Consider the following 26,288-nt stretch of genomic DNA (forward strand, 5'->3'; position numbering starts at 1 on the left):
TGCTAATCCCCATTATCACACCCGACAGTGTCCACCACACCCCCATAAAGATGCATTTTCTAGTAACTAATAAAAACTGGTCCTGAAGACAATAGCCTCTTGCTCATCTAAATACCCGTTGGGATATTACAAATTAACACCTTGTAAAGCAACCCAATTAAAAACTATGCCCATACACACAGTCTCACCCACCAAAACATACATCTGCCTCTCCAAATATTATGCAACGCTGGATTCTAACTCGGTCTTAATTTCTAAAAAGCCTACAGGCACGGATATAAATTCGCAGTTCTTGTGGCTGTGGCCGCCCTATGCACTCTTCCCTGTGGTGGACACAAACGTTAATGTACTTGTTATTATTTAAGGACACAAAAATACAGAAGGTGGCATTTTTCGCTTTCCCCTTCGAAGACTCTCCCCAGAGCTGCCAGATGAACGCCCACGCCACCTTCTCCCACCAAAGGTGGATCCGGCTAACAGGAGACTGGATCGCGACCACAGCGCGTTTGTGCCCAACTCTGGGGAAAGCCTCATCTTAGCGAGTGGCCCTCGGCTAGTCTCGCAGATCGGCCAAGTACACGGAGGCCGCGCGGTTTCACCATTAATGCTCCTGAAGGACAATAGCTCATCAAGCCCCACCGAAAGCCCCGGACCCGTCGTGGAGCCTGGGCTGGCGGGGGATGAGGCTGAGCGACTCCTCCTAGAGGTGGTTATGTGGAGAAGGAGCAATCCCTTCTCCCTCCTCCTCCTCCCCCCGCTACTATCCGCGGCCCAGAGAACTGCCGCTTGCCGCCATTGACACGCACAGATAGAACCCAAAGAAAGGCAAAGAGTCCTGCCCGGCACCGGCGCCGCGTGGGCCGAACCTGCGCCCAGGGAGGGGCGCGCAGAGGGCACCGGGTGCCCGGAGCAGGCGGCGCAGCACCAGGTGAGCCCGCCATGGCGATGGCATTATTGTTTAGGGTGCTCCGGGGTCTGGAAACAAAACGCGCCGCCGGGGCAGTGCAGGGGCCGGAGAGAACCACCTCTGCCTCTCCCCCGAGCCCCTGCGGGCGCACCCTCGATAGCCGACCCACCCCCTGCAAAAACAAATTCTTAAATCCAGCTGCCCAACTTGCTTCCTTGGGCGATAAAGGGGGGTGCTGCTAAAGAAGTGGTCAAATTCCTGCGGCCAGCGAGGGGCCGGGGGCATCGAGGGTACTGAGGGGGTGAGGAGGAGGGATGCGAGATTCAGCAGCGGGCCCCAGGCGAGGCTGGACCCGGAGGAAGCAGAGGGCTCCTGGGAATGCGGAGTTTCGGGCGCAGGAGCGGGAGGAGGGAGGCGCCTGGCCGCCAAGGGGCACGGGGCGATGGGTGGGGGGCTGCGCAGGGCCCGAGGGAGCCCGGGGAGGGCCGCTCGGGGGCCTCTGAGGGTGCCCAGGCAGGGCGCCGGCGGCTCCAGACTGACAATGGAGGGGGCGCGGAGCAGCCGGGCGGAGGTTAGGGACCCGAGTCCGGGGGCGGGCCGCGCCCGGGAAGGTCAGGCCGGGGACGCCGGGCGGCGGGGCGAGAGCTGGGGGTTGCTTCGCGGACACCCCGGCACCGCAGGCGGGCGTGCGCCCCGGGGCCGGCGCGGAAGAGGGCGCCGGGCCGGGCACTCCCCTTCGGTTCCCTTTCCGGGGCGCCCGGTGCCGACGCGCGCTGCGCTTTCACCGGGAAATGGCGGCCCCGCCGTGGCTCGCCTGGGCAGTCTGGCTCCCGCTTTGCGCGGGAAAAAATGATAATAATAAAAATATCGAAAAAGGGAATAAAAGTAAACTGGCTGCGGCACAGGAAAGGGCTCTGCCGGGCGCCGGACGCCGTGCGTATCGCTCGCGGGGCGCGGCGGTTGGGGACCAGCCCTGCCTCCCCCGGCTCCCAGCCTGCACCCCCGGCGCACCTCAGCCCCAGCCCGGCCAGCCCCCCGGATCGCCCGTGGGTGTCCTCCCCCGCCTTTCCTCGGGGGGGCGCCCTCAGTTCTTGCCCTCTTTGTTCCTTACAACAATGGCCAAAGGGGCATTGGTTCCCCAAGGGCCAGACGAGCCTCCTCCAGGCGTTTCCCGTGGCGTGCAGTGGACCACCGTGGGCCTGACTGAGGCCTGGTCCTTGCCAGGGTTTTTTGGCAACGGCCCTGGATGAGTGAAGGGATGAAAGGCGCGAGAAGAAATGGGCTGAGAAACCAAAGTGCGGGGCCCTGAGTGTTTGAGGGGACGCGATGGGAACCGTGGCTCCGCTGCCCTGATTTTAAGGGCAGTTTCCCTATCACAGCCACGCTGGAACTGAGGTGTCCGTCCAGCCTCTGTCCACCTCAGAGGAATTCAAAACAAGGGCCCAGTTCTAAGCCCCACAGACCCCAGGATCCCCTAGGGGCGATCAGCCCACCACAGCAAATAGTTTCCTCACTTTGCTCATTTGTGTTTGTTTTGAAATCCAGTTGTCACCTCACTGGGCTGCACAGTTGCTACTGAAACGGTTCAATAGGTGAGAGAAAAAGAAAACATTATTAAGAGCGAGAACGTGTCTTCGTGTGTGTTGTTTTGAACCACAAACTAAGCTACACATAATCCTCAGTCCGTTTTAACACACTTCTTATTTTCAAACTACATGTTCAGAGCTCCAAGATTTGGAAACATACTGGTGATTTTTAGAATTGTCTTAGCCTAAAATTACGTATAAATAAATAGAGGCACTGCCCGGCAGAAAAGTTTATCTTGAGTCGCATAATTCACATCTTCATAACCCCTCTTTCCCGTGGCCAAATTTCCTTCTAAAACATGCCCAGTTCTCCTCTTCTCTGGTTTTTCCTACCCTACCACAGTTACACCTCACCTGGATCCATTAATTGTCAGACTTTACACATTATTAGTGGTTTCCTCTATATCAAAACTCCGTAAAAGATTTTACCTCCTTGAATCCAGAGTGTCCCGAGGATTCTGACCCTACTCCCTCACCATTCCATCTTCTGTCTGGTTCCCAGGATTTTTAAGGCGCCTCTGGTCTGCCATTTCCCAGTGGGTGGGACACCCTGCTAGCTATTGTCTGAGACAACCACATCTGTTTTCACTGCCTCCTGCCAGCAGAACAGGAGGTGAGTCCTGTCTTAGGCAACTTTAAATGAAAGGTATCTATAACTTGTTACTGGGGAGGGATGTGCAAAAATTCAGCCAACTTTCTTGAGAATGTTTTTCAACCTTAAGAAATAACCTCCAAGTTAGATGCAGTCTTGGTAAATGGAAAGTATATTGCACAGAGATTAACAAAGAACTTATGGTTAGAGATCATTCAGCAAACACTTATTGAGCACCATTCTTTTGTTGTTTGTTTTATTGTTTTTGAGATAGGGGGTCTCACTATATTGCTCAAACCGGTCTCGAAATCCTGGGTTCAAGGGGTGCACCTGTCTCAGCCTCCTGAGTATACACCAATTCTTAAACACCTCTAGATAGGGAAGGAAATGAAATAAAATATAAGGAAGTCATTGGGCCCTTCTCTCATAAAGCTTACAACCCCAAGCCTAGGAGATAAAATATACATGAAGGTAAAACAAGGTAAAAAGTGATTTTGGCAAGCTAGTGGGAAAACAGGTACTTTCATATACTGCTGACTGGTGTGTAAATTGATATAACCAATTAAAAGAGCAGTTTGGCACTATAAAATTAATAATGTGCACATTCTGTGACTCACCATTCCATTTCTCAGTATGTCACCCAAAGAAGCAGGCATCTATGAGCTCAGCATGTATAAGGATGTTCATTGCAATTTTGGTCATTCTGAAGTAGAAAACAGCCTAACAGCCGTCAACAGGGAATGGCTAAATAAACTCTGGTGCATCTGTCTTCTGGAATATTAGGCAGCAGTTCAAAAGAATGAAGCAGATCTATATATACTGAGACAGAAAAAGATCACCAATATATACTATTAATGAAAAAAGCAAATTGCAGAACAGTACATACTATATGGTACTATTGATATTAAAACAATATAAAATTATACATCTCTGTAAGTAAAAATGCATACAAAATGGACAGAAAAAGTATAGAAGATGTCCACTAAGAGAGACAAGAACTAGAGGAATTGTCAAGAAGGGCTTTGGCCATATCATTATTAATACCCATCCATAACCTTGTTATAATATTTGAAGTTCTGTAATTTGTTTCTGTTTTGTTTTGTTTTGTTTTGTTCTGTTGAGATGGAGTCTCACTCTGTTGTCCAGGCTGGAGTGCATTGGCACAATCTCAGCTCACTGCAACCTCCATCGCCTAGGCTCAAGTGATCCTCCTGCCTCAGCCTCCCTAATAGCTGGGACTACAAGCTTATGCCTTCCAAGGTGCTGGAATTACAGGCGTGTGCCACCGTGCCTGGCCAAGTTCTGTAATTTGAATTAATGTATGTCTTGCTTGGATAACTAAATACAAGTAATAATTTTAAAGTGATTGATAATACGTAATGATAATACATAATTAATACATAACGATATACACAAAAAATTTACTACAACAGTTTGTAAAGGGAGAAGAGAGTTTTGGACTTGAGGGAGGGTGTTGGGCTAGGCTTCGTGGAGAACGTGTCAGGATTTGGATGAAGAAGGGTAAGGGAGTGAGGCAGGTGGAAGGAAGCTGGATGCAGATGCTGTGTTCCAGCTAGTCCTCGTTCTTCAACATGATTATGAGATTCCCTTGCAAGGCTGAGAGTCCTGGCCTGGCCTACCCTGCTAAGGTTCAGGTTGAAGGGTGAGCTAAAAGAACCCTCACAATTTTTTTCATTGCCATTTAAGTCTGTGACCACCTTAAATTCTATATATAGAAGAAAGAGAAAAACGAACCAGTAGAGAAGTATATGAGTTCCAGTATGGTATGGGAAGATCATGTTTTTAAAAGGAATGTAGTGAAATCTTGAAGATAGAATTTTTTTCCCCAACATACACTGGGATGTATATTGGGAATTAGGTTGGAGGGAAAGATAAGTGTTTGGGAGGGTAATTCATTTCCCTCAAAAAAATCACAAAAGAGACCTTTTGAAACAAAATATTTAAGGCTGGTTTCATTTATTCAAACACTAGTTGAAGGAATATTTATTGAATATCAACTGTGACCTAACACTATGCTAGGTGGCATCTGGGGGTAAAACATGCAATAGCGTGTTGGAAGAACAGCCCAATTGCAGCAGTTGAGGTAAGGGGGCTGGTTCTAGTTTGATCTCACAGGCCGTGGACAAGTCATTCAATGAGCATGTTCCCTTCCAAGCCATTCCTTTCATTGTAGCTACATTTGGGTGGGAGCGGGGGGTGGGAGAATGCTAAATGATTGATCACTCAAGTCCCTTTCAGTCTTAGATAATGGTTTTGTGAAATCCTGTGATTTCCAACATTGCAATGACTATGAATTCAGGCAGATGGAATTTGGAGACTACAGGATTAGACCGAGGGGATCTGAAAGTGCCCAGCCTTGGGAAAAACAAAACTATTTGCTGTCATGAGGGTTCTCAGCAGATGATGTGGCTCTCAGGGTTTTCCTAGAGTTAAACTTTCATTATTACCCCTTTACACACATACAACCTCAAGTACCATAATAATTGTAGCAGTTGGTTTTGAAATAGAGTGGACAAAGAGGCAGAAATATGCCCAATAAAATGTCAGATTGCATTTCATGAAAATAGTTCTCTATAATGATTTCTTTTGTGGAAATAAATCACAGTAGTTAATGTTTATTAAATGTCTGCTACCTGCCAGGTACTGTTCAAGCACCTTACATGTATTAACCCATTTAATTCTGACAGCAGCCCTATAAGTAGGTACTGTTACTACATCAATCACAGGAAAACAAAATGGTGGGGGGATGGTGAAGAACATGACCCAAAGTCACCACACAAGGGACTCCAGGCCAGGCAGCCTGACCCCAAAGCCCTACATCCTTATGCCCATGTGGTAAGAGCAAGGAGCTGCTAGCTTTCCAATGATTCTCAGATGATGCTCAGCTTAATGTTTGTCTAGGCAAATTTTTATTTTCAAAACTTATTTGTCTCACTACTTTATCCAACTATGACAAATGAAAGAAAGAATATGAGACTGAGCCACAGAACTCTGTACTTTAAACTGTCTTGTCACAAAGTATTAAATAAGATAAATTTGGTGGTTTCTCTGAAGCCCTTACTGTTCATTTATCCATCTCACCATCCATCATACTTTGCCCGATTTATTTGACTGGCATTGCCAATTTGGACTTGGAATGGAGTAAGTAATTCAAGTCAAAATTCTCATGCTTTGTTAGAAATATGCATAGACCACCAGTGTACAGACATTTACTCCAACTGATTCTAAGATGTCAGAAGGGTTAGATACACTGACCACATTTATTCACTCAAAGTTACAACACATGATCTGGCCAAAGATTTAGGGGTTGTTTCTGGATATGAAAGGCGGTCCTGATGATAAGAGTTTAGATGCCAAATCTGGGATATTTCTATGACAACAGGATAAAAGCAGCACAAGATAAAATCAAACTTACCCTGGAACCCAGGCCCCATGCTGGCTGGGCTGGCACTGCCAATTTTATATACACACACACACACACACACACACACACACAGAGAGAATTTTGTAACTTGTATTTTGCACTCCTGCCTTCACTGCTCAATAAGACCATTAAAATTAAATAGTGGTGGTGGACCACAAAGAGGCAAACCCCAATAGCTTATACAATATGCAACATAAACTTTTAGGTCAGGTGGTAATTCACTGGGTTGCTCATCCGAGTGGTAAACTTCCAAATTGAGCTTTCTTGCAGAATTTCAATGAAGTGATCATTAAGTCCCCCATACCCCCACCACCCCGCCAACAACCCTATCACCACTAAACTGAATTTTCACCTCAGCTGTTCCGTAGTAAACAATGTAGATTATTGTTTTGGGGTGAAGAAAAGGCAGTCCTAGATATAAAATCAAGCAGATTTTTTCAGGTCCAGTTTTTCTTTTCTATGGTTATCCTGGGTGAAGAAATAGCAACTTCAAAGGAAAGATCCTGTGAATGTGACTTACTTATCCTGGTTGCTCCATCTCTGTGAATATAAGTGACGGGTGGGGCTCAGAGGGAGTCTGTTTTGAGCATCTTATAGGTTGGAGAGGACCTCAGAGGTGAGCTGGTGCATTGGTTCTCAGGTGGGGCTCCACAGAACCCAGTGCTCCTTGGAGGCCCAAGGCAGGAAAGGTGGGGACCAAGCTGTTGAAGTTCCCAGGCACTTGCCCACTCCAGTCAGGACAGCTCCCCTTGCATCTCTTTTATATATTAGAGCATAATTTTTTTTTTTTTTTTGAGACAGAGTCTCACTCTGTCACCCAGGCTGGAGTGCAGTGGCATGGTCTTGGCTCACTGCAACCTCTGCCTCCTGGGTTCATGATTTTCCTGCCTCAGCCCCCTAAGTAGCTAGGATTACAGATGTGCACCATCACACCTGGCTAATTTTTGTATTTTTAGTAGAGACAGAGTTTCACCATGTTGGCCAGGCTGGTCTCGAACTCCTGACCTCAAGTGATCCTCCCGCCTCGGCCTCCCAAAGTGCTGGGATTACAGGCGTGAGCCACCACGCCTGGCCTCCTACAAATTTTTGTTCAAGCAAAAAGGGAGCCCTAAAAGGTCTACTGGTTTGCCTACAGGCCACAGCTAGTCACGGCCAAACTGGAGGCTCCCTCCCCGTGGTCTACCACACCTTCCATTCTACCACCTTGATGCCCCCTTGAGCTTTGGCAGGTTTCACCCACAGAGGGGATGGTGTGGTGTGGCCAGTGGCTGGTTACACCCACAGAGAGGATGGTGTGGTGTGGTGTGGTGTGGCCAGTGGTAGCCCTTAGCTGAAGCAGCTGATACAACGTGCCGGGGTCCAGGAGCTACAGGGGACCCACACATGCATAACCAGGGAGCAACACTGTCAACAGCACAGGACACAGAACTGCAGCAAAAGACCCAAGCCACTTTTCCCCACAGTGCAGCCACTGCCTGAGGACTGACAGCAGGGCCAGGTGCGGTGGTTCACAACTGTAATCCCAGCAGTTTGGGAGGCTGAGGCAGGCGGATCACTTGAGGTCAGGAGTTGGAAACCAGTCTGGCCAACATGCCGAAAACCCATCTCTACTAAAAATACAAAAATTAGTGGGGCACAGTGGTGGGTGCCTGTAATCCCAGCTATTTGGGAGGCTGAGGCAGAAGAATCGCTTGAACCAGGGAGGCAGAAGTTGCAGTGAGCCAAGATCGCACCACTGCACTCCAGCCTGGGCAACAGAGCCAGAGTCTCTAAAAAAAAAAAAAAAAAAGGAAAAGAAAAAAAAAGAGAAAAAAGGACAGACAGCAAGAAAAACTGGGTAGGGAGGTGCAGGCAGAGGAAGGGATGGAGGAAGAGGGGTTCCAGAGCAGTCTGTTGTTCCAGCTTTGAGAGCAGACAACTGGCCCCACTGATGTACTCAGTTGCCCAGCAAATATGGATGTCTCTGGAAGCCCCTGGTGGATCAGGCTCACCAAGGCATACAGCCCACCTGCTGTCTGGTACTGGAACATTCACCCTAGCCCCTAAGGGTGCTCCTACACACCTCTACTCGCATTTGGAAATCTCATCTTGGCTCAGACAAAGCCAGTGCCCTGCTCAGAGAAGTAAAGAAGGTGCTGCTTATAACAATAAACTGCATTACTAATTTGGATCTGTTAGATTTGCGGAAAACAAGATAGTTTACCCACTGTTATACTTGATAAAGAACTTATTTAAATTAAAAGAAAATCTTGGTCAAGCTGGTCTCAGTGGCTCATGCCTATAATCTCAGCACTTTGGGAGGCTAAGGTGGGAGGACAATTTGAACTTAGGATGTCAAGGCTGCAGTGAGCTATGATTGGGCCACTGCACTCCAGCCTGGGTGACAGAGACTCTGTCTAAAAAAAAAAAAAAAAAGAAAGAAAAAAAAAGAGAATATTGGTTTAAAGAAACCAGACTACTTCGTCTTTTTATGAAGGCCATCAGCATGTTAAATAAAGTTTATTCTTTCTCCCCAAAAGCAATTCATTCAATAAGGGCACGTGCTAAGGGGTTTTTCTTTCTTTCCTCTCCTCCCTTCTGAGATCCCAGTATAATTTTAAATATTGTTTATGGAAATCCCACTGTTCCTATTTGTCAAGCCTCAAAGAACAAAAAGACAAGAAGAGACCAGGCTGGACCCAGTGAGGGTGTTTTTGTTTTGTTTTCTGTGAATGAATAGATTCAGGAAGGCAGACTGGTTCATTTTCTGGTTGGCTTTCTTTAGGAATGCATTGCTAACTCAGATTCAAAGAAAACTGAAATTATTTTTATTCATTTCTCATCCAAGTACCACAGGTGGCCAAACATATTTATATTAGAAAATAGCGTAAGGCTAATAATAAAGAAACAAGCTACATTATAGATCAACAACTTCTGCTTTTCTCTTTTTTAAAACAACCATAGCTCAGGTTCAACAGAGACAACAAAACATGTTAAAATGTCTTAGTATCCTGCAGTAGCAGCAGATATCCTAAATCTATCCCTTAAACCCCCCTACCCCTTGTCCCAAGCTCCTCTAGAGTGACCACACGTGCTCTGCCTCTGAATGACAATGTGCCGGCAGTTGAACTTCCCGCTCCACGATGTGACTTGAAATACTTTTTTAAAAGGGAATGATTTGTTATTCAATAGTATAATTTAAATAGATTGGATTAATGCTTGGTTCTAACATTCATGGTTGGTTAATTTGGTTAATTTGATCTGCGTGTCATTTTGATGAAATTGCATTTGATATAGCCCTTTATGTTATAAATTGTTAATGTGCTTTAACATATATGACGATAAAATTATTGACTATTCTCATTCACTTAAAGGTGGCCTTGAAAGAAAATGGTTTGGAAAGTATTATACTATAATGATTTGCCCTTGGAGTTCATAAATGGAAGTGTAATAGAGCCAGTGATTTAGCTTGTATTACTGAAAATGGCTTTTACAGCTACAAAATAATGCTAACAAACTATTATTATTTTAATACAATACTTAGGGTAACACACCAAAATACAGTCAAACTCTATTAGGTGGGAAGCTAAGATTTTTTTCATACCCTTTAAAATATATTTCAATGTATAGTTAATATATTTATATTGAATCCCCTCATTTCCTACCTAGTTTTGTTTTATTTCCTCTCAATGTATTCTCCCAAAGGATTATTTTGAACTGACAAAGATGCTTCATTGCAGTGTCTCCATCACTTTTCATAAATATTTACAATATAAAATATTCTGAAGCACAATACCACAGATTAGGGAAATATCATAGGGGATAAGAATGAATAAATTGAATAAATTTCAGCAATTTTAAAACAGTACGCGAGTCCATTAGGGATGACACTGTGAATTTCATGTTCATGAAAACAATGTTTAAAGTTTTTTTTAAATTTCAATTCCATCATTAAAAGCTCTAAAATCTCTTATTTCTAGATTTAAAATAATGTATGGTGAAAGCGTTTTGATTTGCATACTTCTGAAGAGAATGATCTCGAAAGAGTGCTTTAAAATAAGCTGTCTTGTGATTCTAGATCCTTTGTCAAGGTGATTCATCGCTGTGACCGAACCCCACCTGTGACACCCTGGCCTATAATTATAGCTCCCAATCCTCAAATTACTGACTGCTGTCTCTTTTTCAAAGCCTCGTTGTAGAAGCTTGACTGCAGAAAAAAATGGTCATTTAAGTCAGGATGCTGTTGTATGTTCTCACCCATAAGTGGAAGCTAAACTATGAGGGTACAAAGGCATCAGAATGACATAATAGACTTTGGGTACTCAGGGGAAAGGTGGGAAGGGGGTGAGGGATAAAAGACTACAAATCAGGTTCAGTGCACCAAAATCTCACAAATCACCACTAAAGAACTTACTCATGTAACCAAATACCACCAATAAAAAATTTAACAAAAACAAAATAAATAAATAAATAAATAAATAAATCAGAACGCTGGAGGTGTCAATGGCCCACCTTGCTGGCTGGCAGAGGGTTTGTTGCAGCCCTCCACAGTTTACAAAAAAAATAAAAATGTGGAGAAGTTGAGGTGTAAAATATGGCTCACTGTGTAACAGCTCCTTATACTTGATAAAGAAATTATGTGAATAAAAAGAAAATATTGGTCTAAGGAAACCAGACTATTTTGTCTTTTGATGAAGGCCATCAGGGTGTTAAATAAAGTTTCCTGTTTCTCACCAAAAGCAACTCATTCAATAAGGGCACATGCTAAGGGGTTTCCTTTCTTTCCTCTCCTCCCATCTGGGAGCACAGTATAATTTTAAATATTGTTTATGGGAACCTCATATGCTGCAATTGTGAAAATACAGACACACTGAGTTGGATTCTATTCTATTAAGGAGTCGTTATCGTCTCTTGATACAAAATTTTATATTCTTCAATTATCTCAAGACCGGTTAGTTTTCAGGGACTCACCTGGTGATGAAGGTGATCTTAATTTTTTAACATGACATTATTACTCAATTATAAAACAGTTGAGCTGTTTCTCCTCAGCAACATACTCATTTCTGGGCTGATCCACAAATGAGGTTTGTTAAAATGTTAAAGTAAAATGACATTTTCAGTTTCCAGTTCAAAATGATGGACTGAGCACATGTGCTTTCCTTCAAACCCCTCCTCTCCAGAGCCACAGAAATAATGGTAAAGAAGTACAAATAAAATAAACAATAACAAAGGGGTAGGGGCTGGTGTGGTTAGTCAACAGCAGATGGGAGATTTCAAGAAATTTCCAGAAGACTGAAAGTGCATAAGAACATATGCACATCACAGGGGAAGCCACAACTGAGAGTAAAAGCAAGAGGGAACTGCGGCGAAGGTGGGGAGGGTGATAAGCGGGGACTCATTGAAGGTCTGTTTCCAGGACAGCTCAGTGAATTGTCCTTTCTCCCTCCTTTACTACTAGAAGAGTTTCCAGCAATTTGGTGTTTAGCCCTTAAGCTAACAATCTGAGAGTTCTTCTCTAAAGCAATCAAACAACTACAAGAGGCTGGGCATGGTGGCTCATGCCTGTAATCCCAGTATTTTGGGAGGCCGAGGCAGGCAGATCACCGAGGTCAGGAGTTCGAGACCAGCCTGTCTAACATGGTGAAACCCTGTCTCTACTAAAAATACAAAAATTAGCCAGGTGTGGTGGCAGGCTCCTGTAATCCCAGCTACTCAGGAGGCTGAGGCAGGGAGAATTGTTTGAACCTGGGGGACGGAGGTTGCAATGAGCCAAGATTGTGCCACTGCACTCCAACCTGGGTGACAGAACAAGACTCCATCTAAAAAAAAATTAAAAAACTACAAGGCACACGTAGAATTTCTAGGATAAATATCACACCACAAAATAAAGCTCCCCACTCATTCTGGCATTTGGGGATTCTCAGATCCTAACTGGACACCCTAAAGCCATGCCTACTGATGTGGTTTGGCTGTGTCCTCATCCACATCTCAACTTGAATTGTGTCTCCCAGAATTCCCACATGTTGTGGGAGGGACCCGGGGGAGGTAATTGAATCATGGGGGCTGGACTTTCCTGTGACATTCTGCTGATAGTGAATAAGTCTCACGAGATCTGATGGGTTTATCAGGGGTTTCTGCTTTTCCTTCCTCCTCATTTTTCTCTTGCCGCTGCCATGTAAGAAGTGCCTTTTGCCTCCCGCCCTGATTCTGAGGCCTCCCCAGCTATGTGGAACTGTAAGTCTAATGAAACCGCTTTTTGTTCCCAGTTTTGCATGTGTCTTTATCAGCAGTGTGAAAATGAACTAATACAACTAGCTCCTAACTGGACACCTAAAGCCATGCCTGCTAATTAGCATGCCCTGCACACACACACCCAGAGATCCCAAACGGGAAGCATGCCCACCAAACAATGGTTGAAGAATTGAAGAAAGCTCTTCTATCTGCCTATAATCATCAACCTTGTCCTTCATTCTTTTTTTTTTTTTTTTTTTTTTTTTGAGACAGAGTCTCACTTTCTCGCCCAGGCTGGAGTGCTTGAAAAAGGATCGTTGCAGTGGCAGGACCTTGGCTCACTGCAACCTCTACCTCCCAGGTTCAAGTGATTCTCCTGCCTCAGCCTCCCAAGTAGCTTGGATTACAGGCACACACCACCATGCTCAGCTAATTTTTGTATTTTTAGTAGAGGTAGGGTTTTGCTATGTTGGCCAGGCTGGTCTTGAACTCCTGACCTTAAGTGATCTGCCCACCTCGGCCTCCCAAAGTGCTGGGATTACAGGCGTAAGCCACCGTGCCCGGCCTTGTCCTTCATTCTTAAATACAAACGCATAGCCAAAGATCACCAGACATTTAAGAAAAGCCTACATGAAAGTGAAAGATGAAAATCAATCAATCAATAAATAGAACAACTGCCTGATAAAATAATTTAGAGGACAGAAGATAAATTTAACACATTCTAATTAGTTTCAGAAAGATTTGAAGACATGGTGCATTCATAAAAGTACAGGATGCTATAAAAAAGGAATAATCTGAGAACAAAAAGAGCTCTTGGAAATTAAAAATATGATTACCAAAATTAGATAAAGACTGAAGAAAAAATAGAAGAAAAAAGATAAGAGACTTGGACTATTAATCTAGGAGATCCATTACCTGGTTTACAGGAATCTCAGTAAGAGACAAAGAAAGGGGGTATTGGGAGAAATAAAGAAATTGGCAGCGGGTCGAGGGGGGAGGGATAATCAAAGACATAATAGAAAAAAAAATTCCATGTTATAAAAGTCTAAGTTTTCAGGTTGAACCAACTTATTGCCAAATGCTGAGCAGAGTTCAATGACTTCAAAATATTGAAGCAAAATGATTTTGACACTAAAAATGATAATACTCTACTAAATGATAACCTAAAGATCTTTCAAGTAAGATAGTTCTGCTTCTGTAAGAAAACAAAGTTTAGGCCAGATGTGGTGGCTTATGCCTTTAATGCCAGCACTTTGGGAGGCTGAGATGGGAGGATCACTTGAAGCCAAGAGTTCACAGGCAGGGGGATCACTTGAGGCCAGGAGTTCAAGACCAGCCTGGGCAACATAGTGAGACCCCCATCTCTACAAAAAAGTTAGCTGGATGTGGTGTACACCTATAGTCCTAGCTATTCAGGAGGCTGAGGTAGAGGATTGCTTGAGCCCAGGAGGTCAAAGCTGCAGTGAGCCATGATTATACTACTGCACTCCAGCCTGGGTGACAGAGCAAGACTGTCTCAAAAAAAGAAAGAAAGAAAACAAAGTTTACTTCCCTGTCCTGTTTCTGAAGAGTTACGTCAGGTGGATACTAACAAAACAAGGGAGAAAACCAAGAAAGAGGAAGTCATAGGGCCAAGGATGAACAGAGAAGATAGGTCCCAGAAAGACCAGTCCCAGGAAGACCGCTGGCTAAAACAACTCCATTCCAAACTGGAGCTGGAGGTCAGAGGGCTTTGAAAATAACCCCTCTGCAAAGGGTTCTCTGGGAAAAACAGGGTCTCTACAAAGAACAATGTGATTGAGAAGCTGAGTGATTTTGAGGACATGGTAAAGGAACATCTTTTGTCAACACAGAAAAATACAGTCCACGTTCCTATTTGTGGATCCTATATTTGTGAATTTGCCTACATGCTAAAATGTATTTGGAGCCCCCAAATCAATACTTGCGGCACTTTCATTGTCATTCTAAAGCACGCATGTACACAGAGCAGCAAAACATCTTAGTCGCCACAAGCACACCTTCCCAGCTGAGGTTGCACCAGGTGACTGCCTTCTTGTTTCAGCTCACACTGCAATCAAGTGCCCTTTCCATGCCCTATTTAGTGCCGTGTTTTTCACATGTTTGTGCTTTTTGTTGGTGATTTTGCTGTTTAGAATGGCCCCAAGGTGTAGTGCTGAAATGATGTCTAGCATTCCTAAGTGCAAGAAGGCCATGATGTGCAAGCTTCCTTCAGGCACGTGTTACAGTGCTGTCGGCTGGAAGCTCAATGTTAATGAGTCAACAATATCTATTAAACAAGGTGTCTTTGAACACAAACATACATAAAACAAGATGAAGTATTGATTAGTTGATGAAATGTTGTGACCAGAGACTTGTAGGAGCCTAACCCTGTATTTCCCCTAAGCGCAGTTTTTCAGTTTTTGCTAATTCTGTGTTTCTGACTACTTTATAGAACATAACTACCCCACATATTGAGAATCAACTATAATTAATAAATTCAGGGTTAGAGAGGAGCTATACAAGAAAGACATGGTCCAAATGTGAAGCCACGGAAAATGTGGAATGGTTTTGAACATCAGGTTTTCAGAAAAAAAAAAAGAAAAATTCTTCTTGACATGAGGACTCAAGGATTCCGATGCTGGACCACAGAGAAGAAACTGTGATGCTAGCATCACACTTGATTCTGCAGAAAATATTTACAAATGTGATGAGCGCTATACTCAGTTCTGCAGGGAACAATATTTAGAAAGTCTTAACCATGTAAATGGAGTTTAACTTTTAAAATAAATCTAGGGTCAAAATGTGAATGATTTTATTGTGATTATAGAATAAAATATCTATGTTATGAACTAAGACAATAGCAAGTATAGAAGACAGAGGTAGAGCTTAGGGAGGTGATGTAGGGAGGAGAGGACCAGGGAAAGATTAGGGCGCTCATATCCTCATCTCATATGATGATGACATGAGAGATAATCCCCAAAGTTGATGAAGTCAGAAACAGAGATTGGAGTGTACAGTATTACTTCAAGTTTCCAAGGCAATCAGTGGGGAAATAAAACTGAAAAAATAACTGTCAACAAATGAAAAGGGAGGAGGAAGGTGGGTTAAGGCCTCATCCTTCTTCGGCACAGGTAGAGACTGTCTAAAAATGAAAATACATCAAGAAGTGGAGGTATAAGCATGAGAGTTTTGGAGGTAGCCACCAGAACTGAAATTATCCCTTGTCACCTGTATTGGTCTCTCTCAATGAGACCAATGAGTGAGAAACTGTTGCTCTTCATTTTATACATTTTGGTTCCTTTTTGCTGTTTTTTTTTTTTTACTTTGTGCAAATATTCCTCAGATTTAAAGATAAACTCAAAATATTTAAATAATTTCTTTAACTTTCTTGTTTTCCTTGCTTTAGAGTAACCTTGAGCAAGTCAGAAGTATAGGTTTAAGCTTGTTGGTGGTGGGCCCCAGCATAGAAATTCCCTCACTTTCTCAGAGTTCTTAATGTCTCCAGCATGTTTTTGATACCACTAGGGCAGAGGAAATGCCTGCCTGTTCCATTTATGAAGTGTTGAGCCCAAACAACTTAATAAGTTTTCATGTTCTAACATTGTACTAGCCATTTGGGAAAATAATACACATGAATTAAAAGGAAAAAGTATTCTTATTCTGTTCTTAAATAACCACAATGAATTACAAATAGGATGTGTACAGCTGTTGGGCACTGCACAGGTACCCAGACCTTGGAGTCAGATTGGACACTGCCACCCTCATTTTCTGTTCTGTATTGACTTTCACCCAACACTTGCTTTTAATCACAGCAACAGCCAAAAACCCAGCTTTGCAAGAAAAAAATGGCATCATCTAAAGGAACATAGTGCACCCTACTGTTGAAACTGAACCATCGGGAGCTGGTAGTGGTGGGGTCTCACAGAGGCCAACTATGGCTGTATTCAAGGGAAAGCTTAAACCTTCCTGCAGTGCTTCTGTGGGTTTGTTGATTGCCCCAGTGTACCCTGGTGCACAGTTTGGGAACCATAGCTCTGACATCTATTTGAAACTTCATTTTGGTCTGTCAGGCAACTTCACTGGAAAATATTGGAGGACAAGGGTCATATAAATTTAACAACATCTAATGTAGTTTCTTGTTCAATAATAAATGCTCCATAAATACTGTCTTACATTGAATCTATGATGGTATCGATTGCAAGAGGCATACCAACTTCTAGAGACAGTAAAATGTTAAAAAATAAAAGTGCATCATAAAATCAGTGAAATACGGTAGTTCTTTGAATAGTCTGGTGTGAGTTTATTGCCTGTGTCTGAGTCAATGCTGCAACTTCATATTTACCCGGTGTTATATATAAAATCTAACCTGTCGGTGTTGTTATGGGCTTAAAAGCCAAACCTAGAAATAAATCCTGAAACAACAGAGTCTGAATACGCCCTCTTCCCCAGCACACACAAGACCAATGATGTGCTTCCACTTGCTGTGCTCCTGGGGGTTGGGGGGAACCAGCCAGGAGCCCTACATTCTCCCTCTTCTTCTCTGAGTCTGGAGTTTTACCTCCCTGTTTCTCACCGTTAACATGCTTGAAATGCTCTGATCCACTCTACTAAAAATTATAAGACTGTATACCTTGGTCTTTCTGCTATGAAAGGACAGGTACATTGCAGATCCAGGGTTTGTCTGGTTTCCTCTATATCCCACGTGTGTCTGGGAAGATGGGGCCACCTGAACAGAGCCGCATGGTCTCCAGGGATTGCCCACACGGTGTCTCTGAGGACACCAAGAGGTGCGTCCAGCCATATTCACTCTCCAGACATGTAAACTTAGTGTATCGTAGTCCTTAAGCTTTGCCTAATCAGAGTGGAATTGTCTTAGAGCAGAAATTGTTTCCTTCAGGCTAATACTTAAATGTTTACATTTAAGTATTAGCCTGAAGGAAACAAATTTTCACCTTGCAGTGGTTCTTTTTAGACAGTAGGCCTACACCAAGACTCCAATTACCAGGATGTGGATAAAAACCCATTCAAGTTTTTGACTCCTGACTTCCCAAGACGGAATAGAGTTGGAGGAAAGGGTGGCCTGGGAAAGAAGGAAGTTCAGAGTTATAATTTATCATAACTCCAGGCATAATCCAGCACAGGCTTTGGGGAGAGGTGGTCTTTAGAAAGCAGGGTCTTCTCGAGTGGCCCCAGAGGCTCAGCACTTCCTGCCGTCGGTGGGCTCTGATAGATGTAACATGTCAGCTCCATCAGCCCCTCCTTGCTTCCCCTAGGGATTCCTGGATGTGCTCTAATTCTTACTGTCCGTGTGCGGGGACCTCACAGCCCTGAGTCCCCAGGAGGGCCTGGGAGATAGGTGCCTGGCTGCTTAAATTCCACACAAGACCTGAAAAGATGGGTTTGGCAGGCATAGAGAACTCTCCAGTCCTGCTTAAAATACATGTGTAAGTCAATCCGTCTCACACTTAGACTTCAGATGGAGGTGCATCCCCCACCCAGGGGAATTCCCTCTAAGGCCGTCACTTAGAGGGAAGTCTGGAAGCCACAGAGAGAAAACCTTGTCATAAAGTACCATGTTCGGGATGATTCTTACATTTAGGTTCTTTTTTACAATGTGCAGGTGGTATGTTTCTCTACTTGTTCCTACTTTGATTTTCCTTACTTGGCTATTTTATCTTCATGAGTGTTGGGTTTTGTTTGTTTGTTTGTTTGTTTTTGAGATGGAGTTTCGCTGTTGTTGCCCAGGCAGGAGTGCAGTGGTACAATCTCGGCTTACTGCAACCTCCACCTCCCGGGTTCAAGTGACTCTTTTGCCTCAGCCTCCAGAGTAGCTGGGATTACGGGCACCCGCCACCACGCCCGGCTAATATTTTGTATTTTTAGTAGAGTTGGGGTTTCATCATGTTGGCCAGGCTCAAACTCCTGACCTCAGGTGATCCACCCACCTTAGCCTCTCTAAACGTAGGGATTACAGGCATGAGCCACCGCACCTTGCCTCTTCATGAGTGTTTTAGGCATCCGTCCCCTAAAGTAACTTGCTTTTCTTATACTCCTAGTCCTAAGTTCAATTTTTAGGGCAATTTGTGACTTCTCTTGGTGGCTAATAGTAGGAAAGTCCCTAAATGGCTTTATCCTGCACACCTAGTCATTCTCTGGCTGTTTTGAGGAAAGTGTGTGTGTGTGTGTCTGTGCGCACGTGTGTGTGTGCATGCATGTGTGTGTGAGCGCGTGCGTGTATGCATGTGTGTGCGCGTGCATGCATGTGTGTGTTGTGTGCACACAGGGGGTGTCCCTGGCCTTGTGGTGTTTGTACTTCATGTAGCATTCTCTGGTGGAAGCATGGTAGGGAGAGATTAAGACCAGCCAGCACACACCATATTCACAGAGCACGTCCACCCTGTGATGGGCTTTTCGGGTGGTTTTCTTGACAACCAGACTTACTAATCATCCTCCAATCCCACTTACCATTAACTGAGAAAAGCACATAATTGGCTTAGGAGAGTCACTAATGCACCTTTATGAGCCTGCGTAGGCTCTTAAGTCTTTAGAACCGACTGCTTAAAGAGCCTAAGCTTCTCTACCAAAATCATTGAAAAGTGCCTTTCAGAAAAATCAGGATGTTTAAGAGCAGAACAACTGTAAGGATGTTAGCCACCTGCCCTGTTTTACAGATGAGGCCACTGAGGTCCAAACAAATAACATATGAAGCTCACATAACTACAGTCATGCATCACTTAACGAAAGGGGTACATTCTGAGAAATGCATCGTTAGGTGATTTTGTCATTGTGCAAACAGCATAGAATGGACTTCACAAATCTAGATGGTACAGCCTCCTGCACACCTAGGCTATAATCCTATGATCTGTTGCTTCTAGGCTACAAACCTGCTCAACATGTTACCATACTGAATACTGCAGGCAATGGTAACACAGTGGTAAGTTTTTGTGTCTCTAAACTTAGAAAAGGACAGTAAAATACAGTATAAAATGTAAACAGCAGTACACATGTGTAGGGCACTTGCCATGAATAGAGTTTGCAGGACTAGAAGTACTCTGGGTGAGTGAGTGAGTCAGTCAGTGGTGAGTGAATGTGAAGGCCCAGTACATTATTGTACACTACTGTAGACTTCATACCGTACATGTAAGCTACACTACATTTAAAAGAGAATATTTTCCTTAATAATAGATTAACCTTATCCAATAATAAATTTTCCAATAATAAATTAACCTTAGCTTACTGTAATTTTTTTTACTTTATAAACTTTTTAAACTTTTTAAACTTTTTGACTTTTGTAATAACACTTAGCTTAAAACACAAATACATTGTACAGCTACATGTATTTTCCTTCTTTATAGCCTTACTCTATAAGCATTTTTCTATTAAAATTTTTTTAACTTTTTAAACTTTTGTTAAAAAAAAAGACACATACACATTAGCCTAGGCCTACACAGAGTCAGGGTCATCAATAACACTGTCTTCCACCTTCACATCTTGTCCACTGGAAAGTCTTCAGGGACAATAACACGCACGGAGCTGTCATCTGTAATAATAATGCCTCCTTCTGGAATACCTCCTGAAGAACCCGTTTAAGGCTGGTTTACAGTTAACTTTGTTTTTAATAAGTAGAAGGAGTACCAGTAACATAGTCATTTGTTATCAAGTATTATATACTATACATAATTATATGTGCTCGACTTTTATATGACTGGCAGCACAGTAGGTGTGTTTACGTCAGCGTCACCACAAACACATGAGTAAGGCATTGTGCTACGCCGTAGGATGTCACTAGGTTGGCCGGGTGTGGTGGCTCACACCTGTAATCCCACCACTTTGGGAGGCTGAGGAGGATGGATCACTTGAGGTCAGGAGTTTGAGACCAGCCTGGCCAACATGGTGAAACCTCATCTCTACCAAAAATACAAAAATTAGCCAGGCGTAGTGGTGCACGCCGATAGTCCCAGCTACTTGGGAGGCTGAGGCAGGAGAATCGTTTGAGCCCGGGAGGCAGAAGCTGCAATGAGCTGAGATTGCACCACTGCACTCCAGCCTGGGCGACAGAGCAAGACTCCTTCCCAAACAACAACAGCAACAACAACAACAACAACAACAACAAAAAGATGTCACTAGATCATAGGAATTTTTCAGCTCCGTTATGATCTTATGGGACCAGCGTCATATGTGCGGTTGTTGTAGGGTGCATTACTGTAGTTATGTAGAAGTGGCGCTATGTCCAGGACTTTCTGTTCCACAGTCCTGGGCTCCTTCCACTATAGCAAGAGCCACCTCCATTTAGAGCACCACAACCCAGCTAGCAAACACGTGCTATGTGAGGACAGGGACCACTTAGCAATGCTGTCTGTTTCCCCTCTTTCCTGTGACAGTGCTGACTAACAGCAGGCCCTCCATACATTTACCTAACACATAGTCGCTTGCTTCCTCAAAGAGAAAACCCCTACAAGTGGATTTATGAGAGTGAGCAGCCACAGATAGCAGCAGCACAGCAAATGTGGGAGATCTTGTTTCTTCCAGATGAGGAAACAACATGATAAAACAACATGGCAACATTGCCTGACCCTGGGCCTTGCGGTCAAAGAGATAATAGTCTAAGGCACTTCTCTCATCTTTGCTTGTACCTCACTGATGAATAGCTACATCCTTTGGTGGCAAAACTACATATAAAGTATAAAATAGGGGAGTAGTAAGTACGTATGAGCATTTTAAATAATGTATATGAAGTATATACTAAAATGCCCCAAACTTGAATCATTCACTTCGGGGACAGGTGAGAGTTGAGAAAGGGCTTTGTTGCTAATTTCAGAGCTTTTAATATAGTCTCCTTGGTCATAATGGAGTTATCAGATGCTTTAGAAAATTGAAATCTGTTCACTCTTTCACCTAGATTAAGTAAATCCCACTTTTGTATCTATTTCATATTAGCCAAGCATTCATTTAGTATCTTCTTCTGTCATATATTTAGCGACTTTCTTGGGCCCTCCTTTCCTTTGGCATCTTGCCTGTTGGTATGATGACCTAACCAGGATCAAGGGATAGAACCAATTTCAATTTGTTCCTGACTTTCCCATTTTGCATCTCCAGAGGAAACGGCCCCTGAGAACGCCATTGACCTTGGGGAAGAGAGCTTTGATATATTAACACATTTCCTAGAAAATGTCATTTTCCTTTTCTTTGCTCCTGACCGTTTGTCCCTTGTAATTTGCTTTTACTTACTGAAGATTATATTCCATTTGTCGGTTACAATACTCTGTCAACCAGCAGACCAAGCCTACCCAAGATCTACTACAATTTTCTAGATTGTGGGTGGGCTTACAAAGACTGTGTTCAGGAATATGTGATTATTTTATCTTCACACGAAAGATAGCTTCCTTAAGCAACAGTAAATATTTCTCTCTTAGTTCCTGGTGCTGAATTCACCTCTTTGTGCTGCCTGTGAAGTTTCTCCCCAAAATCAACCTGGATTCCTCATTCCAAGGAACAGACGCTCAGGCCGCATTATGGCTTTTCATTTGCTATGTTTGCATACCACACATATTCAGTAAAACTGCCTCTTCTGGCCTGTTTCCATTTCTAAGAGTGCTACATTATTGCAGGATTTAGAAAAGTGTCTAAAAAATACACATCAGCTCTCAGTTATGTCTGTCAAACCTAACGGATATGGTTTGGCTGTGTCCCCACCCAAATCTCATCTTGAATTGTAGCTCCCGTAATTCCCACGTGTTGTGGGAGGGACCTGGTGGGAGATAATAGAATCATGGGGGTGGTTCCCCCATACCATTCTCATGGTAGTGAATAAGTCTCACGAGATCTGATGGTTTTATAAGAGGAAACCCCTTTCGCTTGGTTCTCATTCTGTCTTGTCTACTGCCATATAAGACGTGCCTTTCACCTTCCACTATGATTGTGAGGCCTCCCCAGCCACGTGGAACTGTGAGTGCATTAAACCTCTTTTTCTTTATAAATTACCCAGTCTCGGAGACATCTTTATTAGTAGTGTGAGAACAGACTAATACACTAACCATTATAACGGGCAAAGTCATATAAGCCAAGAGGAATTGTATTAGTTTTCTTGTTGTTGCTGGAACAAATTACCCCAAACTTAGCGTTTAAAACAATACAAATTTATTCTCTTATAGTTCAGGGGTCGGAAGTCCAAAATTAGCCTTACTGGGCTAAAGTCAAGGTATCAGCAGGACTAATTCCTTCTGATGGCTTTGAGGGGAAAATCCTTTTCCTTCTGTTATCACATCTCTTACTGCCCACTCTGACCCCCTGCCTCTGTCTTCTAAGGCAATTACGTTAGCCCCACCCAGATAATCCAAGATAACCTCCCCATCTCAAGACCCTTAGCTTAATCCCATCTGCAAAGTCTCTGTCATATAAGATAACAGTCACAGATTCTGGGGATGAGGAAATGGACATCTTTGGGGATCATTGTTCAGCTGACCACAGGACCGAGACCTCCCTATTCAGTGACAGTTTTCTGTGGCCTTTCCTCTTGAGGTCAGGCTGCCCTGGTGGGGGAGGGATGTTTGTGGGTGGGCTTGCCCATGCCCTTCAGAGACCCCATGCCTGACTCCATGCCTCCTGCACCTGCAGTAGCAGCCAGGTTTCAGCCGCCTCCCCAGGACAGTAAGAGGTGCCACAGTGGTGCCCAAGGGCCATGCCACTGTGCCCAAGATGTTTGCCAACTACCCTTCCTCAACTCTGTCTTCTTTCCTTTTTTCCTTTTCAGCATTGTGTTAGTGCCAGGAGGCCACTGTGTCAGCAAGCTGAGAGGGAAACTGAAGCAAGATGTCGGGCCGGAGCGGGAAGAAGAAAATGTCCAAGCTGTCCCGTTCAGCCAGGGCAGGTGTCATCTTTCCAGTGGGGAGGCTGATGCGTTATCTGAAGAAAGGGACGTTCAAGTACCGGATCAGCGTGGGTGCCCCTGTCTACATGGCGGCAGTCATTGAGTACCTGGCAGGTAATGAGGATACGCAAAGGAGACTGCCTGCTCCCAGGTCCCCACCCTCCCCTGGGTCCCCCTCGCAGGCTGGGGAGGGATGCTCCAAATTGCCTTTTGGCTGGCTCAAGGCTACTGTGGGTGGTGACAGGGTTGCAACTGGCCTGCTTGGCTAAAATCAACTTCTGCAGACTTTAGGGGAGAGAAGAGGGTATAGGAAGGACAGGTGATCAGCATGGAAGGCAGAGAACCCACAATCAAGTAAGTGGCCCTCCTAGACGAGTCCTGCAAAAGATGTGTCTTGCTTTAAGCGAATGCAATATATAAATAAGCTCCTGAAGAAAATAAACTGCAGGGAGAATGGGGGATTTGATACTCATTTTGTAAAAGGGAGTCTTTTTACATCAAATTGCTCATTAAACATTAGTTTTCCTGATATATTTAAACTGGGACTCAGTGTCCATAAATAACATTTATCTGATCATTAAAAGCATCTTTCGGGTGCTGCCATGAAGCCGATGTAATATTGTAATTTTGCTCTCCTTCGCTGAGGTGATTCTCGTCTAATAGGGGTGCACAGAAAATAGTTTCACGTATTTGTTGTTAAAGTTAATTTTTTTACTGAAAGATGAGATTTTGCTGTGTGTGTTCTTTATCTTAGTAACTTTCTCTTTAGCTTTTTTGTTGTTGTTCTCTTATGTCATAGTTAAATAGAAACCAAACTTTACAATATCAGGGGTGCTTTTCAGAAATATTTACAAATAAAATATATAAATATATATATACAATAAGTGTGATTTAGTCCCTTGTTGGGTAATAGCCACGAGCAACAATGTCTCTGACTTTGCCCAAGGTTAACAAATTCCCTAGACACCAAGGTTAAGTTCCTTGGAAATTCTGCCAGATTAAAAAGCAAACCTCCCCAGACAGTCTAACACTGGGGAGGCAAGCCTCACTGCATGAAATCCTCTGGGCTGTGGCAGGGCTGGTCCTCTCTTCTGTCCCCAGATTCCTCTTTTCTGCTGGTTTTTCCTCTTTTGATGCTCAGTCCTGCCCTGCCCTCTTAGTCCCCATCGCTCACCAACCAACATTTATTGGTGAAAGGTTTTCCTTGATCCGTGCATGGAAATGTCCTCCCCCCAGAGCTTCCATCAGGCAGACCTCTGCGTCGTGAGCCTTCCTCTTATGAAATGAAAGCCTTGCTCCTGAGCTAAAAGTCCTTCCCTCCTTTAGGAGGTTGGGGAGAGCTGGAGGGCTCTGAAAAGCAGTGCTTTTCAAAGTAGGGTCATGCAGGGATCTTGTTGACAAGGGCAGGATGGCACCTGAGACTCCATTCCTCAAACTCCCAGGTGATACTGATGCTGCTGGTCCAGGGACCACATGTTGAATAGCAAGATTGTAGCCAGTCTTTTAACCTCAAGCCAAAAGATGTGGGGAATGCTTGTTTAAAATGCAAGTTCCCGCCAGGCACGGTGGCTCACACCTGTAATCCCAGCACTTTGGGAAGCTGAGGTGGGTGGATCACCTGAGGTCAGGAGTTCGAGACCAGCCTGGCCAATATGGTGACACCCCATCTCTACTAAAAATACAAAAATTAGCCAGGCGTGGTGGCAGCTACTGGATTATTAAAAGCTCCCCCAAATGATTCTGATGGGCAGCCAGGTGAGGAAGGGAGTCAGCCAGATTCAGATGGGGGGAGGAGGGCAGGTAAACTACAGGAAGATAGTAAGGGAGGTAGGGAGTAAGGGGGAAGACTCCAAGTTTAAAAGAGTGTGTGGCCCTTTCTAATGTGCCAAGAGCAGAGCTTGGAAATGGGAGGAGTGAGAGATGAAATGGGGGCAGGGCAGCAGGCGCTAGACTGTGACAGGCTGGTAATCCCAGCTACTTGGGAGGCTGAGGCAGGAGAATCACTTGAACCCAGGAGTTGGAGGTTGCAGTGAGCTGAGATCACACCACTGCACTCCAGCCTAGGTGACAAAGCGAGACTCCGTCTCAAAAAATAAAGGCCAGGCGCGGTGGCTCACGCCTGTAATCCCAGCACTTGGGAGGCCGAGGCAGGCGGATCATGAGGTCAGGAGATGGAGACCATCCTAGCTAACATGGTGAAACCCCGTCTCTACTAAAAAAAAAATAATAATACAAAAATAAAAATAAAAAATAAAATGCAAGTTCCTGGATACACTTTCAAAGGGTCTGATTCACTGGATCTGGAGTGAGGCCAAGGAATCTGATGGGAAAACCTCCTAGCTGAGGGAGGGAGAGAACAGACTTTGAGAAGAGTTTATGAAGCTTTAGAACAACCTGTTAGGTGTGTGTCACCCACTGGGACTGGAAGACACTGAGTAACTCCAAGATCCCACAGCTTCCAGATGGGGAACTAGGACTCCCTCAGGCCCTCGACCTCGAGCCGCGCAGTTTTGCTGCCCTACACTGCCCCAGTATTTGTGTGATGAAAATAACTAAGTACTTCCTGTGCCTCCATTTGGCAAAAGTCTAACCCAGTGCATATACAAAATTTGGCCTTTGGAATCCCTGGCATCTCTGTTAGTCTTTGGTTCAGATGTGTGAGATAAACGAAGCTTACCTCT

General features: G+C 44.2%; 1 protein-coding gene across 1 annotated transcript in view; it reads left to right on the forward strand.

The window, feature by feature from the left end:
* Positions 1–333: 333 nt before the first annotated feature.
* The window catches only part of LOC100585797 (core histone macro-H2A.2), a 61,069-nt gene continuing 35,114 nt past the window's right edge, over positions 334–26,288 (forward strand). The window contains exons 1-2 of the mRNA XM_030798302.1: positions 334–928; positions 23,491–23,721. Coding sequence (XP_030654162.1) covers positions 23,550–23,721 — 172 coding nt within the window. The 5' untranslated portion in view covers positions 334–928; positions 23,491–23,549. The remainder of the gene's footprint in view (positions 929–23,490; positions 23,722–26,288) is intronic.

Source organism: Nomascus leucogenys, chromosome 18 (assembly GCF_006542625.1).
Source record: "Nomascus leucogenys isolate Asia chromosome 18, Asia_NLE_v1, whole genome shotgun sequence".
In the NCBI taxonomy this organism is placed as follows: Eukaryota; Metazoa; Chordata; class Mammalia; order Primates; family Hylobatidae; genus Nomascus; species Nomascus leucogenys.